This window comes from Sycon ciliatum, chromosome 3 (assembly GCF_964019385.1).
Source record: "Sycon ciliatum chromosome 3, ocSycCili1.1, whole genome shotgun sequence".
Lineage (NCBI taxonomy): Eukaryota > Metazoa > Porifera > Calcarea > Leucosolenida > Sycettidae > Sycon > Sycon ciliatum.
This window is the reverse complement of record NC_088645.1, coordinates 40,951,568-40,969,337: the sequence shown is the minus strand read 5'-3', so window position 1 is coordinate 40,969,337 and position 17,770 is coordinate 40,951,568. Positions and strand designations below refer to the sequence as shown.

General features: G+C 47.5%; 1 protein-coding gene across 1 annotated transcript; it reads right to left on the bottom strand.

The window, feature by feature from the left end:
* Window positions 1–865: 865 nt before the first annotated feature.
* LOC135813099 (uncharacterized) lies at window positions 866–1,621 on the bottom strand. Its single transcript, XM_065326316.1, has one exon. It carries the CDS (start codon window positions 1,619–1,621, stop codon window positions 866–868), a length of 756 nt encoding a protein of 251 aa, XP_065182388.1.
* Between the last annotated feature and the right edge of the window lie 16,149 nt (window positions 1,622–17,770).

Here is a 17,770-nt window from a genome sequence, read left to right as displayed (position 1 = left end):
AAACAAGTGGGGGCAAAAACGTTAGCAGGGGTGATCGAGGTAGTTAATCACAAGTTGGAGTAGGAGCAGGAGCAGGTACTGCTCAAAAGAAGACTGGATGCTTTGTTTCGGAACTAATTTCTACGATGTTGGGTTGTGATGTCGATAGGGAGTGAGTTGTAGAGGGCGAGGGCACTGTTGATGGGGGAATCTCGGTTCCTGTTTGTGTGTGCGTGTCCGATGGAGTAGGTCCTTGTTTGTCGAAGGGTGTATGGTTGGTGTTGACGTTGTGGTGCAAGATGTGGTTGTTGCAGGTGTGGTGGGGAGGTTTGGTGGTGGATGTCCCATGCTAGTAGGACTTGTTTAACAAAGATTTGTGAGCTAAGGGTGGGAAGCTTTGCGTGATGGAGGAGGGAACTGTGGTGAACTGGTGCAAAGAGGGGAATCCGAAGGCAGATGCGTATAGCACGGCGTTGAATTCTCTCCAGTGTGTCCCGCTGTTGCTGTGTGGTGTTGGAGAGGGCAAGGCTGCCATATTCGAGTTGGTGTAGTGGTATTTTGGCTTTGTTGGTAGTTTCCATGATGTTTCTTATTTTTTATTTTTTACAAAAAAGCACACACCATTTGACGGCACAAAGCAGCAAGGCAGCGATGAGATAATGCCAGGAGTGGGGGAGAGGCAGGGGCAGCTTGACCGACCATGGTCTCGGCTTCATTGCAACCCAAGCGCTCCACAAAAACAAAAAAATTACAGAAAATACGCAGGGGGGGGTAGATAGCTGGGGATTACGTGGAAAAGTATGCACAATAAAAAGTTATCAGAGAGTCAACGCAGTGAATGGAGGAGGGAACAGAGTGAGAGCTTTTTTTCGTCTTTTTCTTTGATTCATAGCCTGTCCGTTGCCCACTCCCAGCGGGTAAGGCGCAGGTGGGCATTGACCTTTTCTTTAAACGTCTGCAGTCCTTTCCTTGTTGGCTGGGTCAGCAAAACGCACTGCGGGAGCTGGTTCCAGACCTCCACAACAGCGTCAGGGAAGGACCGAAGGACATCATTCTGTGCTCTGGGCGGAAGAGTGGAAGTGAGCTGAAACTGGTGTGAGGGATGCTTTTGTGTGCGTCGGCTATGGCGTGATGTGTTGGTCGCTCGGGGTGGAAGGAGGGTGAGAAGCATGTCTGGGCCAGTTGAAAAGTGGAGCTTGTACAGAAAGCAGAGTGCTCCGACCATTCTGCGGATGTCCAAGCTAGGGAGGTAGGCTCCATCACCGATTAGGTGAAGGCCACGGCGTTGGGTGGCAGTGAGGCGAGCCAGAGTGGTGGGTGCAGCGCTCATCCACACGAGCATGCTGTACTCCAAAACCGGGCCGACAAAGCCCTTGTAGATCACTCCAGGGCACCTGGAGTCCAGCACTCGTGAGGCTTTTCGGAGGAAGCCGAGACGCTGCGAGCCTCGAATAGCCAATTGCCTGATATGAGCTGTGAAGGACAGGTGTTGGTCAAACAGCACACCCAGCAGCTTCAGCTGGTCGACTTCCGGAACAACTGTGCCCTGGAACACAATCGGTGGGACGGCGATTGTGTTGCGATGGTGAGAAATCAGGAGGGACTGAGACTTTGTAGGTTCAAACTTAATGTGCCAGGCCATTCCCCAGTCTGGATGTGTTGGGTCCATCACATATCGTCTTGGAGTGTAACACCAAGGTGCCTATGTTGGTGGACCTCTGCAGCAGAGTCGAGTGGAGCGTACTGTGGATGGTCACAAGGTGTGTTGGGGTTGGAAGGAAAGGACGACGGTTTTTGTGGTGTTGACGAGGAGATGCCAATCCTTCAACCATCGGCCTGCTGCGTCCACGGCACGTTGGAGGAATGCAGCTGATAAAACCCTCGTGTAATGCGGCACGTTAAGTCCCATTTCCACAGGTATAGATTCCATCCTCGAGGTTTTCTCACTTCCTGATTACCCCCCCCCCTTCTTTACCAGTACCCTTTTCGCTTGCTTCTACTCAGACTTCTTAATTAACCTTTTCACATTAATCTTGTTTTATCTTAATATTTTCTTCCTTTTAAAAATTTCACCCCATTGTACACGTATTGTTTATTCTCGGAGACCCCCTTGATTTAGGCTTCGGCCTTTGGGGAATCCCTCAAATAATAATAATAATAATAATAATAATAATAATTTTAGAATTGCGATCAACAGAACGAGCTGAACCGACATTTCACAAAGGCTTTTATTGTATTCAAAAAACGAGTGGATACGAAGGCAGTGAAGAACACGAAGAAAGAAAAAATGTGATATAGAAGAAATGATGAACAAAAAATTGTACTTCGAACTAGTTTTCGCACAACACTCCTCAGGAAGCTACGTTGTACTAATGAAAACAATCCAAAAAGATACTAATAAAGAGAAATGGAGTGAGAAGAAACAACACCTATGAAAATGATAATCCTAGCACTAGGTAATAACAGGAAAAAAACTGCGAAAGCACTTAACGAACTTGTAAGGACTACTAGTATACTGTGACACAAGATATGACACCATGGCCAACCAAGGCCAAACAGACAGAACAAGCTGCTACTAAAACAATTTCAAACGAATAATGCTGTCCTTCTGGACACACAGATTAGGCTTATGAATACGTTGACAAACAGCTTCTAACACACTCAACTGCAACTTATAACCATGACGAGCACGTCACAAAACAGAAAAAGAAGAATCAGAATACACCTTGCAGCAATCAGGACGAGATACAAGATGCTTATACACTGATGACTTCCTACTAGAAAACACACGCTCTCACCCACTCTTACTCACACAATCATTCTCGCTCTCCCACTCACCGGACTCACTGGACTCACTGGCCGAATCCTCCTCAACGACGTCCTGCCTTGGAGCAATCAGGTCCCGTCTCCTCCCATCCCTCGTCTCACGCTCCTCGTACTGCCACTTGCAAGTACAAAAAGGCAAAATTTTCCAAACTTTGAGGCGCCATAATAAGTACAACAAAATGAATATGTATCCCCGCGTGCCAAAGCATAATATGAGGATTTTGCGAGCATAATGCGAGAATCCATGAAAGCATAATTCCATGATTTCGCGAGCATAATCCGCCGGAGCCTAGCTGTCAGGTGCGCTTGTATTTCTGAACCCCTGAGACAGAAGTGATGACGAACCAGACAAGGAAGGTGAGATGCTGGGAGTGGTTTTTCCAGTCTCCTAGAATAATGTCTGTAGATGTTGCCTTTGTCTTCGTCGGAGATTGGTGGCTTGTGTTGAGTCGGGGTTGCCAGGCCGTCGCGCTTCATCTGCTTCAAGTACCCATCTAGGACTTGGTTGGCTTCGGTGAATTCTATAATATTATTATTATCAGAGTACATGTATAGACAAGAGTACTCTTGCATGGTATAGGTTGATGTTACGCTTGAGGTCTTGTAGCTGGCGGTGACTATAACTTGAAGTATAAGCAGTGCGGAGCAAGCTGTTCTTCGAGTATGGAAGCTTGTTGATCGGCCTGATTTCCACATACGCATGCTTTAGGATTGAGGCAAGGTTGGTAGCTGAGATGGTTTCCAGATCACACTTTTTCTTATTCATTGTACACCAAACATCCAAGACACGTAGCCAGTTGTTGGTGGCTCGCTTCGTGTTGATTGGAACACGGCTTTCACGGATTCTGTCGATCTCATCCTCCGACACTTGTTGCACAAATCGTTGAGACGTTTTTCTACAATATTTTGCTCGGATGTTACACGTTTTTCGGTAGTGGTCTTCTCCAGTACTTCGCCATTCGACAAAGTTGCTGTTGCGGTCGATGGCAAAGAAAAATCAGACAATTCGGCTAATTCGCTGGGTGATAAAAAGTTGAAATGTTTGCAGCAGCCTCTAAAAGCTCTTGATCTTCAAGTCACCTTCACAAACGCCCAAATCAAAGCTAGCCATTTTTCTCACGAGGACACGATAAGGACAAGCTACAGAAGAAGAATGGTAAGTTTCTGTTTGTGCTTACCCTTGGCCTTGTCATTCTTCATGGTAGGTCAACTTGGATGCGTACTATAGATGGAATTGCATATGTAAAGAATTCATTGTTGTCGCTAGCCCCTCCACATAGAGCCCCTCCCACACAGGATCGCACTTCAGGCAGTGTAGACCAGCGTCGCTACTCAACAGACGAGAAACAATGAGTTTAACACTCAACCCATTGGCTCCACCTTTCCGTCCTGCACCCACAACCACGCACACAACTTCACATGCAAATGCTGATCTATTCGACTACTCTGTGGCCACAGTAAGTGCTCGCTCCATAAATAACAAACTGGCCGATCTCGCGGATTTTCTTATGACATACCACCCCCTAGTTGTCTGTCTCACAGAAACATGGCTATCCGCAAGCCAGCCTCTCACAGTTCCTGGCTATGACTGTTACCGCAGGGACCGGCCAACACAGGAAAACCGGCACAACAGGAATGATTTACGGGGCTACGGTGGGGTGGCTATTTTAGTCCGCACTGGAATGTTTACTAAAGTCCGTCACCGGACTGACCTACACCTTCCCGATCTGGAGGCAACGTGGGTTGAACTTATCCTACCTTCCAACTCTCAGCTCACCAAACTCTATTTAGGATCGGTGTATAGGCCGCCATCATTGACACACCGCCAAACCGATAATTTCTTTACTCAATTTCAAACCATCTTGCAACGCTTATATATGCCCGACTCCATGCTTCTCGTCTCTGGGAACTTCAACGCTCGTTGCTCGGAATGGTATGAATTAGGGGTGAAACAATTATACCGAATATTCGAATACTCATCACAACCACGCGCTCTTCAGCCGAACCATACAGACACCAGCAAGGACACTTCCGTTGAGAGATAATATTGCTCCACGCCTCTAGACAGCTGTTTCGCTCCCTGTCGGAGCTCATCAGTAGAGGATATTAATGATGATAATGGAGGAATGATCATTCTTATACACCAGAAATGGCGCAAATGCGCGCTTTCCACATATATCAATGGCATATGCAAGCTGCTAAAATGGTAAAGTGTGAGAACAGCGATAAATAATCATAGTACTCGCTCATTGGTGGAGAAACACACCACACAAGCGACGAAAACCTGACGCGGAATACTGATGCCAATGGAAAGTACATGTATGTTGTTTATTATGATGTTGCAATGTCCATGTATGCAGGCGAGGCGAGACTCACCGCCGAGATCCCCCAACGCGACAGGCTCGGTTGCCGTTCAGGATTCACACCGACCTGTCCGCCCGTCAACAGGCATCACTATTTATCGCTGTTCTGAGTGTTCTCACACTTTACCATTTTAGCAGCTTGCATATGCCATTGATATATGTGGAAAGCGCGCATTTGCGCCATTTCTGGTGTATAAGAATGATCATTCCTCCAGTATCATCATTAATATCCTCTACTGATGAGCTCCGACAGGGAGCGAAACAGCTGTCTAGAGGCGTGGAGCAATATTATCTCTCAACGGAAGTGTCCTTGCTGGTGTCTGTATGGTTCGGCTGAAGAGCGCGTGGTTGTGATGAGTTGGGAATGAATTGAAAATATGGCCGAAAGCTCTGTCGCAATATTTAGTTCTGAAGTTTTAATGCGCCGTTAGTGGCAGAGCAGAGTGGACACGAAGAGTCGGTGAAGCAAGAAGGAGAGGTGACAAGACGAGTCGGTGAAGAAGGAAGGAGGAAAGCAAGACACATCTGCAACATCTTTGATCAAACTGAGCTGAGCTGCTGATACGAAGCGTCGACCAAGCATCCCTGACTGGAGTGAATGCCCCAGCTGGCCTCTCGTTTGTCAGTGGTTGCTACTAGACCTGTTAGTATCACACTCACGACTACAAGTTTCCTGGTGTGCATCGACATCGGCATCAGTGGGGCCTCCCGCTGTCGATCCTGTTGACGGGCGGACAGGTCGGTGTGAATCCTGAACGGCAACCGAGCCTGTCGCGTTGGGGATCTCGGCGGTGAGTCTCGCCTCGCCTGCATACATGGACATTGCAACATCATAATAAACAACATACATGTACTTTCCATTGGCATCAGTATTCCGCGTCAGGTTTTCGTCGCTTGTGTGGTGTGTTTCTCCACCAATGAGCGAGTACTATGATTATTTATCGCTGTTCTCACACTTTACCATTTTAGCAGCTTGCATTATGCCATTGATATATGTGGAAAGCGCGCATTTGCGCCATTTCTGGTGTATAAGAATGATCATTCCTCCATTATCATCATTAATATCCTCTACTGATGAGCTCCGACAGGGAGCGAAACAGCTGTCTAGAGGCGTGGAGCAATATTATCTCTCAACGGAAGTGTCCTTGCTGGTGTCTGTATGGTTCGGCTGAAGAGCGCGTGGTTGTGATGAGTTGGGAATGAATTGAAAATATGGCCGAAAGCTCTGTCGCAATATTTAATTCGAATACTCGTTTGGATTTTTCAAATATAATCGTACTCGGAATAAATCAGAGTACTCGCTCATACATGGTACATGCATTTGCCAGAGAAGTCTGCATTTCAGAGCAGCAGTCAGCAGATATTGATGTGCAGACTGTGTGGTGAACACTTGTACACGAGTAGAAAGAACCCAAATGACCCACCAACCAATACACCCGAGAAAAGGACTGCCAATCGGTTCGATCAGGGTTGTATCATGTGATTTTTAAGGCTGTTGGTGTGCGATTTTTAGGATATCAAGAATACTCGAATACTCGAATATTCCATCGGAGAAAATCAGAGTACTCCAACTCGGGTTCTCAGTGCCAACTTTCACCCCTAGTATGAATCGACCACAGATGCGGTTGGTCATCAACTGCTTTGTCTGCTTCAAATGCTCTCCTATCGCAGCTCGTTACCTTTCCCACGCATTACTCCCAACACAGTGGTCATGCCAGTGCGTTAGACCTGGTTATAACCAACCACCCACTACTTCTTTCTAACCTCTCAACTGCCGCACCGCTGGGTACCTCCGACCACGACATTGTCCTCGCCAGACTCCAATTACAAGGTCAGCGAGACACACGAAGTGTTGCCATCCCTGACGAACCAAGTCAGTTCAACTTTTCTTCATTCGATACATCCCTCAGAGCCTGCGAAGAGTGGTCCCTCGTTGGCCAGTGCTTATCGACTATCGATTGGTTCAGCGAGCTCCAGATTCCTCTTGGTAACCCATCCCATTCAGTGGACTTACTCAACCATAATTATACTGATGAACACAATATCACCGTACGTTCCTATGCGCCGCATCCGACAGCCATCCAATCGCCCACAACTTTCCCGACCTCCCTGGCTGACATCAACCCTTGCGAGCTCAGATCAAACGCAAGCGTGATGCATTCAGTCTGTACAAAAAATTCCCAACACCCGCAAATCAGGCCAGATACAAGACAGAACGGAACAACACCCGCAATCTCTCCCGCTCAGAGCACCGTGCTTACGCTAACTCCCTTACACTGTACTCACAGGCCACAACACCAACATCACGGCCAACGCTACATATCTTTATCCGATCATTACGTTCACCACCCAGCCAGCGACAGCCCACAAAGCAACTAACTGTTCAGGATGAAACGTGTACGTCACCTTCTGACATTGCAAAATGTTTTCAACAAGCAGTTCGTAGCATTTGGCACCTCCAACAATCCAGAGTGGACTATCCCGCCCATTGCTGACGCTGATAGCACCTCCTTCTTCACAGACATTAGAACAACTCCTACCAGCGTTGCTAAGTACATCAAACGCCTCAAGCTGCGCAAGGCAGCTGGCCTGGATGGTATCACAAACGAACTACTAAAGATCCTTGGTCCGTCAATCTGCGATCCATTGAGTTTAATTTTTAATCTGTCTTTCTCATCTGGCGTTTTTCCATCTGTCTGGAAACGCTCCGTTGTTGTCCCCATTTACAAAAATAAGGGCAGCAAATCCGATCCAACAAATAATTACCGTCCTATTTCCCTCCTTTCTGCAATATCGAAATTGTGTGAGCGCGTCATGTACGACCGGTTGTATGCCCATGTAAACCCTCTACTATCTCCAGCCCAGTCTGGATTCCGCAAAGGAGATTCTACCGTGTGGCAACTACTTGCACGCTTTACTCAGAACCTGTTGGAACGCAGACATCAGCACAACTTCAGCCTAGTTTGTTTCTTCGACCTATCAAAGGCCTTTGATACAGTGTGGCACCGTGGTTTGTTGGCCAAAGTCGCCTCCTTTAACATCGGTGGCAATGTTCTGCGGTGGCTCGAAAACTACCTATCCTGCCGGGTCCAACAGATCAGGGTGTCAGGTTCGCTGTCCCAACCGCTCGAAGTCTGTTCCGGTGTGCCACAGGGCTCAATACTTGGCCCTCTTGTTGTTGCTGTTGCTGTTGAAATTTTATTTTGTATCGCAGACCAAACGGGCAGTGGTGCCCAATATTATGATGGCGATAAAGTAACGGCCGAGAGACAAGGATACAACAAGCAAGCCTCCACGAAAGAGAGAAAAACACAGAAAACACAGACTGCAAATACTCAAAAAGAAAAAGAGAAAGGGAAAAAAAGAAAAAGAAAGAAGAAGAAAGCACAGTTGAGTCACGACTCCAAGTCCAAGCCTAGATGCTGGCTAACCATAAAAATAAACCTTTAAAAGTCTCTTGAATGATCTATGGCAGCTCTTCTCTTCTTGCTCTATGTAAATGACTTAACCCGCGTTCCAAATACCTCCCTGTACGCCGATGATACTACTCTTGTGGCATCTGAACTTTCCCTGCCCATGGCGTGTAATTCTTTGCAGTCGGAAATTCGCTCAGTGGTTGAATGGATGCGTCTTTGGAAACTTCGACCTAATGCTGGAAAGACTGTCATATTGTGCATTCCACCTCATCCGCGTTCCGATCTTTCCCACATCGACCAGTACCTATTCCACTTCCCTGACGACCGGACGCCCATCCCAATTGTTAGCCACCATAAACACCTTGGAGTCATCTTTGACTCAGGCATGAGTTGGTCCCAACATCTGGAGTATCTCGAGCGCCGGACAAGTTCGGCTGTTGGTGTTCTATACAGCCACATGAGCCATTTACCACTAGTCTGTCGTCGGGCTTTCTACGCCTCCTATATCTTACCCATAATTTTATACTGTAGCATTGTGTGGTGCAGTGCTGGAGCAGGAATGCTTGCGCGGCTTGAACTAATGCATCGCAGGATTTTGAGAGCGATATTTCGCTTCCCACTTGACAACCCATTAACAATTCTGTATTCCCAATGCAAAACCTGTCCTTTACAAACAATAATTAACAGACTCTGCTGTAGATGTATCCATCAGATTAAACTGCTGAAGGCCCCAATGCATATTCAAAATGCGCTTAACTGGATTAACTCCTCTTCGTCAAGTCGTAATAAACTAAGATTCCCTATTTCAAGAAATAACTCAATGAGTCGCTCGCCTGTTTTCATTAGCTATTGTCTCTGGGACTCGCTTCCCCAAAACATGCAATCATGTGAAAACATTTCTGCCTTTGTTCGTGATCTCTCGGACCATTTCCCGTAAACGTTTAAACCTAATAATACAAATTGATTTGCAGCCCAATCTCTTCTTTTATTGTTGTTGTTCTGATTTGCACTTGTTTTTCTTTCTTCTTTCTTTGCCATGGCTGGCTATAATCGCCCTCACCTCCTCCTTGATTGGCCTTGGCCATGAGTGTGTGCGTAATAATTTTTCGTACTTGGGTGGATGCAAACTTGCGAGCTCCTGACCTTTACTCCTTTTTTCGGTTTCCCGGGGCACTAGGCCCTTGGAACACCAGTAAATAGTGATATAAATTATAATGGCCGGGAAACTCGACCCCAATACGGACATCGCCGTGCTTACTGATGACGAGCTCAAGGAGCTCATCCAGCGACTGGGACTGGAGTTCCCCAGAAAGGCGAACAGGCCAATGCTGATTGCCCTACTGAGAGGATCCAAGGACTCGGCTCCCGTAAGTCATGCTAACCCTGATGTAGCTAGCCTTTGCGCCGCACTCTCCGAACTTACCGGGGTAGTAAGGGAATTGAAATCAGAGCTAAAGACGATGAAAGATGTGAATGTACAGCTGAGAAATTCCAACAGGGAAATTCAGGCGTTGAAGGACGACGTGCAAAAGCTCCGACGTGAACTGCATGCTGAACAAGATCACCAATCCCGTTTGACCCACGTCCACGCTGACCCTGGGGATACAACTCATCTCGGAACTACTACAAGTAGTACTCTACCCATGCACTTTAGTATGAGTACCGACGCTACCCCAGACCTGTCACACACATCACCACGTGCACCGGTACAAACACAAGGCCCAGCTGCACAGCACATTGTAGAAAATTCGTACGCAGACTCCGCAAGGCAGCCACCAAGGCCGCATGCACCTGGCCACGACAAACGTCCGCAAAAGCCAAACCACCGTAGGGAGGAGACATCGCGGTACACAGCACCGAAAACACCCAAGAGTGCACCTGGACTCGTAGGACGACCCCGTGTGACGGTGTACTACATTGGAAATGTTGACCCGGACTGCGATGCGGATTCAATAGCTGAACACTGCAAGGCACAAGGTGTATCTGTAGTACAAAGCGTCGTGTACACCTCCGTGCACTTTAGAACAGCCTCTGCTCGTATTACAGTCTTGGTCACGGACGCCAAGAAGGTCGCGGAAGAATCGTTCTGGCCTGACGAAGTTGGCCGTACTGTAAGAGAGTGGCGATTTGGTACAGAGGCCTGGGCCACCAAACCCATTAAAGCATAATAATGGCTCACACCACCGACCCACTCCCCTTGAACCCGCATGCTCAACACACCAATCGGATCAGCAAGAAGCTTAATCCACACGCCGCTCCGTTTCACCCACACACCCACCACCTGACCCAGCACAGTAGTACACTTAACATTGGCCACATCAATATACGCAGTCTACGCCACAAACTGTGTGAAGTTGAAAGCATAATGATAGAACAGCAACTGGATATTTTAGCCGTATCCGAGACCTGGCTAGATAACAGTGTCTCTGACCTGGAAGTGCATATCCGTGGAACCATCCTTTACCGTAGAGATAGACCATGCATGACAAGCTGCTCGTGTCTCACAGCATGCGGCCCCTGCAAGAAAGGTGGCGGTGTGTGCCTTTATGTGAAAGAAACCCTCAGAGTTTCCCTGGACGAACGTTACTCACATGATGCCCTAGAGCTTCTTTGCATACGATGTACGCCACAAAGAGGATCCGAGATATTGATCGGCTGCATCTATCGCCCGCCAGGTCAGTCCGTTGACTACTGGGACAGTCTTGCTGCAGCTGTAGACTGCGCCGATTGCGAAGAGCTGTACTTGTTGGGAGACCTCAATGTGAACTTCCTGGACAAGCAATCAAGTACCTATAAAGCCCTATACCACACCATCCTCCTGCCCCTTAATCTCTCCAACTTAGTAAACGCCCCTACACGCATTACACGGCAAACCCAAACCTCTATTGACTGCATCCTCACGAATTCGGAAGACGCCACAACCGCCTCAGTCTTTGACTGTGAATTCTCTGACCATCGCATCATCACAACCTCCGTGCCTATCACTTCCCTGCAGCCTGACACGCCAGACCACAAGCCAAGGCAGCCCAGTCGAGACTATAGTTCGTTCTGTATGCAGGAATTCCACAAGTTGCTGAAATCGGTATCCCTACACTCTTTTTCATCCACGAACCCCCACCAAATGGCCGCTGAGTGGGTGAAGAAGTTCAACTGTGCACTGGATGAACTCGCGCCAATTGTCTCACGAAGAGCGGGGAGGCCTACCTCTAAAGTAAGATGCCCTTTCATGACTGAGGAGCTACTGCACATGATACGACAACGCAAAAGTGCCTTCCGCCGATTAAAAGCCTCAGCTTTCCAAGATCCAGTTACTGCACTCCAATTCAGGCAACTGCGCACCCGATCCAACAACCTGTATCGCCAGCTCCGCAACAAATATTTTTCGGAGCTCTGTCAAGACTATGAACAATCTCCTCGGAAGTTCTGGTCGGCGATCAATGGCGTAACAAAACGTAAACCCGCTAAACCCAAAACCTCAGTCGAAGCAGAGACGCTGAATAGATATTTCCATTCAATCGTTCACGACCCCGATGCCTCCTACAACGTACCGCTCGGGCCGGTCTCCTCCACCGATTTGGAGTCGTTCGCATCTGTCACCATTGCGGAAGTAGAACTTCTTCTACTAGACCTGAAGCCCCGCAAAGCCCCGGGTCCAGACAATATACTGCCCTGTCTTGTGAAGTCTGCCGCTTACATTCTTGCCCCATCTCTAGCAATCCTGTTTAATGCCTCCTTTTCTTCTGGTATACTCCCGTCCACGTTCAAAGAAGCGAACATTTGCCCAGTGTTAAAGTCCCAACGCAGTGACAGATCAGACCCGTCCCAGTACCGACCCATATCCCTTAGTAGTGTCATTGCCAAAGCCCTGGAGAAAGTCGTTCTTAGACAGCTCCAGCAGCTATTTGACGACAAGTGCCCATACCATAAAGACCAGTATGGCTTCCGCCGCCATCACTCTACTGCCCAACTCGTCACCAAGGCTGTAAGCCAGTGGACTGCGAGCCGGGATACTGGACACTCTACCATGATTGTGTTTTTAGACCTAAGTAAGGCATTCGATCGGGTGAACCACCAGTGCCTCCTCATTTCACTGCAAGCCAAGGGTATTGGAGGGACAGCACTAGCATGGTTCGCCTCATACCTGTATGATCGTCGGCAGAAAGTCACTCTGCCACATGCTACATCCAGAGTCCTCCCAGTTTCGCGTGGAGTCCCGCAAGGTACTGTTCTGGGTCCTGTACTCTTTAATGTCTATATAAGCCACCTCCCTACCATAGCGGATTCCTTCACCTGTTCCCTTCCCATGTTCGCAGATGATATGACCCTCTACCGAAGTGCCCCCTCACTCAAACTGTGTATTGCCTCCGTCATTCCCTGCTTGAATGTACTATGTGACGAGCTACAAAAGCTCCACATGATGATCAATGTTAAAAAGTCAGGTGTTATGATCATTTCCCCCGGCCGAAACCCCACGACGCACCCAAGTGTCATTAGCCTTCAAGGTGAGCCACTTAATTTTGTGACCGAAACTCGTCTCCTTGGTATCCAAGTTGACAACTGCCTGTCATGGACCAAGCATATCGATGTAATTGTTAGAAAAGTATCCCAGAAGGTGGGTGTCTTACGTCGCACCTTCCGGCAACTGAGCAAACTTGCACGCCGCCAGTACATCCTGTCTGTCGTTCTTCCTGACATTCTGTACTGCATCTGTTCCTTCGTCACACTCATTACTGCGAAGGATCACAATCGTCTAGTAAGCGTGTACAATAGAGCTATCCGAGCGGCTTGTGGGGCTTCGAGCCGGGACAGTATTTCTGGTCTTCTGAAAAACCTTGATGTTAAGCCCCTGGACTACTATTTTCTGGTGTCAACTGGGAAGTTCATTTTCATTAATCATATTCTTCGCCCTTTGCCTGTATTTACATCGTTATTCCCAGCCCCGCAATCTACCCGGAGCACGCGTAATCGCGACACACATGATATCCCTTATTTAAAATGCAGAACAACACTCGGTCAAAAATCCTTTGTGCTTCGTGCTGCTCTGTTTTTTAATGCTCTACCTAATGACTTGAAATCCTCTTTGTTTACCTCTCAGTTCGATCGTGGTTTGAAGCGCTTATTGAATGATCCAGTTTGGTTTGAACGATATCGTGCAATTTTGTTTGATAACGTTGGCAACGTTTAGTCTCTCACCAGCTACATGTATATATTGCCCAGGTTCATTCAGCATACGTTTTTCTTCTTTTCTCTTTATGTTGACCACTCATCCCTAGGCCTTGACGGATTATGCTAGCATAATTTTTCGCATAATTTCTACCAAAATCGAATAATCGCATAATTCGAGGCAAATTGCATATGAATCGCATAAATTGGAATAATCCGCCTGTTCGCATCAAATTCCATACAGTTGTACATGTTCTACAAGTACAAGTACAAGTAGATGCACCAGGAAGTCGTAGGTTTACGACTCCCTTGATAACATGTCCAGTCCACTACAATCAGTGACGGTTGTAGCTAGGTCGGACGCGTCTGGACGGTGCGGTGACCCCATTGAACTTTTGCTACTACAGTACAACGCCCTCAACAAAACAATTCCCCTGGTATTTTGCACAGAACCATCATATACATCAGCAGCATATGTACATGTGAGCATAATGCGGCATAATATGATAACTTTTAGCATAAAAATACTTTAAAATAGCATAATTCTGCGATTTTTTCAGCAATGCGAAAAGCATAATTTCACGAAAATATTAGCATAATCCGTCAAGGCCTACTCATCCCTTTTTTTTGCTAAACATTTGAATATTTACACTGATGTATGAACATTTACACTGATGTATATTATACATTGTTTATTTATTTATTTTTTTTATATATTTTTTTTGGTCCCATCGGCCTCTTCATATTTGTGCAGCTGCACTGTTGAGCTTCCGATGTAAAACAAAAAATAATAATAATAATAATAATAATAATGCGTACTATAGATGGAACTGCATAATTAATTATGAAAGGAATTCATTGTTGTCGCTAGCCCCTCCACATGGACCCCTCCCACAATCCCAAGCCAGCTGGCCGGAGGATGGCGGGGGGGGGGGGGGGGGCTGGCGATGGCAGTGAAATCCTAAAATATGCAGTTTCAGCTACAGGCCTACAGTACGCATTCGAGTATGTGAGTACCAATTCGCTCTACGGAATTACGTATGAAAATAATAACGAGTTCATGGAATTTTTAAGGATTTTTATGTTATTCAAAATCGATTTTCGTGTTCCGCTACAACGCTGAAGAAACGAGATATTTAGTGCACGCCATGTTTGTCGTAGTATTGCACTAAATATCTCGTTTCTTCAGCGTTGTAGCGGAACACGAAAATCGATTTTGAATAACATAAAAATCCTTAAAAATTCCATGAACTCGTTGTTGTCTGGCCATGTCTGCATCCATTATACTCCTAATTGCACTAAGAAAATAATAACGTAGGAACTTTTTTTTTTCCAGGTCGATCTATTTTGTGTGAGTACCAATGGGTAGTGTACGGGTGTGACATGGAGCAGCAGGGGTGATATGGAGCAGCAGGGGTGATATGGAGCAGCAGGGGTGATATGGAGCAGCAGGGGTGATATGGAGCAGCAGGGGTGATATGGAGCAGCAGGGGTGATATGGAGCAGCAGGGGTGATATGGAGCAGCAGGGGTGACATGGAGCAGCAGGGGTGATATGGAGCAGCAGGGGTGATATGGAGCAGCAGGGGTGATATGGAGCAGCAGGGGTGATATGGAGCAGCAGGGGTGATATGGAGCAGCAGGGGTGATATGGAGCAGCAGGGGTGATATGGAGCAGCAGGGGTGATATGGAGCAGCAGGGGTGATATGGAGCAGCCGGGTGTGATATGGAGCAGCAGGGGTGATATGGAGCAGCAGGGGTGATATGGAGCAGCAGGGGTGATATGGAGCAGCAGGGGTGATATGGAGCAGCCGGGTGTGATATGGAGCAGCAGGGGTGATATGGAGCAGCCGGGTGTGATATGGAGCAGCAGGGGTGATATGGAGCAGCAGGGGTGATATGGAGCAGCAGGGGTGATATGGAGCAGCAGGGGTGATATGGAGCAGCCGGGTGTGATATGGAGCAGCAGGGGTGATATGGAGCAGCAGGGGTGATATGGAGCAGCAGGGGTGATATGGAGCAGCAGGGGTGATATGGAGCAGCCGGGTGTGATATGGAGCAGCAGGGGTGATATGGAGCAGCCGGGTGTGATATGGAGCAGCAGGTGTGATATGGAGCAGCAGGGGTGATATGGAGCAGCAGGGGTGATATGGAGCAGCAGGGGTGATATGGAGCAGCAGGGGTGATATGGAGCAGCAGGGGTGATATGGAGCAGCAGGGGTGATATGGAGCAGCAGGGGTGATATGGAGCAGCAGGGGTGATATGGAGCAGCCGGGTGTGATATGGAGCAGCAGGGGTGATATGGAGCAGCCGGGTGTGATATGGAGCAGCAGGTGTGATATGGAGCAGCAGGGGTGATATGGAGCAGCAGGGGTGATATGGAGCAGCAGGGGTGGTATGGAGCAGCAGGGGTGATATGGAGCAGCAGGGGTGATATGGAGCAGCAGGGCTGCAGGGGTGATATCGGCCTTTATACCATGGTACTGTACTATAGGCCTGTTTCAGCCAATCAGGAGCCTTGCTGACCGGGAAATAATAGCCAATACAATCCCGCGCGGGATGATATTCATTATTAACTGGGTTCACTTTTACCGTACCTACTACGGTGCACCCTGCATTGGCATGCCCCCACCCCCTCTCGATTCGATGCAATGCATCTTGCCACTGGAGCCTTTCGATCAGAACCCAGGGACAAAATGCACTACACAGAACCGTGAGAGGGTGGGAGCATGCCAATGCAGAGTGCACCGTCGGTACAGTAAAAGTGAACGGAGAGAACTTACCTCCGCGACTACGTCCGAAACCAGATTCCACACAAACAAACAACGAACTCCAATCACTATTCAACTCAACACTACGACGCAAAGGAGACTTCGAAGTGCATCTGTTCTCATTCACTCTTTGTAAACTCGAAACCTACACAAAGTATCAACATCCGAGTGAAAATTACTAATTGCAAGGAGAGATACCGTAACAACTCGAAAAGTACAAGACGTGAAAGTGAGAGGAAAAATCTTGTACAGAATATTCAACAGTGTGAAAGAAGAAGAGCTCAGCAATCCATGTGTGATGTAGATAGGATATGGATGCAAGATGCGACCCGCAGTGATTATCATGACATTGTATCCAGTACGATTACCACAAGAACAATCTAAAACGTAGATGCTGCGACAAATCCAGTATGCCTATAATATAACAAGATCAACGTTCTTCTGATTGCATAGTGTCCGAGAGTGATACAACGAAGAGTCTTGATACAACGAAATGCACTTTACTCACTGGTGCCAATGTCCGACGATATGTACAATGTGGTTACTGCCTGCACGGACAGTGTTAAGCAAGGATCCCAAACCGTTGAAAGTTCCACGCCGATCCAATGACAAGGAAGTCAGCACCAGCCTCCATAATGACGTGGCATCTCGCCGTGACTTGAAGTAGGGCCCTTACTTCGAACCAAATGACTATGTATCATAACAGTGCAATCTTCGTCAGTTCTCTAGTCCAACTACTAAAATGCAACTTGTCTCCCGAGCTCCATCGCTCTCAAACCTTGACTGGATTGAAAAGAAAGGCAGCATTTTGTTTTTGGTATAGCTGTACCTTGGTAATTGTATTCAGAACGCAGTTGCGTCGATCCCCAAAATGCGTAGATGTACCTGGGATAAGTAGGATATTGACCCGAGTACTCGGGTGTTACCGTACCCTCATATCATCCCTCCTGCTACGCAGTCGGGATGATATTCGGGAGGTAACACCCTCGTACGAGTACTTGGGTAATCCTACACTTGCTAGCATGCACCTCACACTTTGCACTTGTACTTGTAGGTTGCAAATAGGGAGTAGTCCGAACGCTCGTACTCGTTGTAACCAGGCCTAGCCGCCGGCCTGCTGGTACACACACATCATGCAAATCGAGTAGACCCTTCACTACCTATTAATTATTTTTTTTTCAACTGCCAAGCCTCTTATACGGGCAAAATAAACACAATTACGAGTGCAACCTCAACAGCACCGGAAGAAAA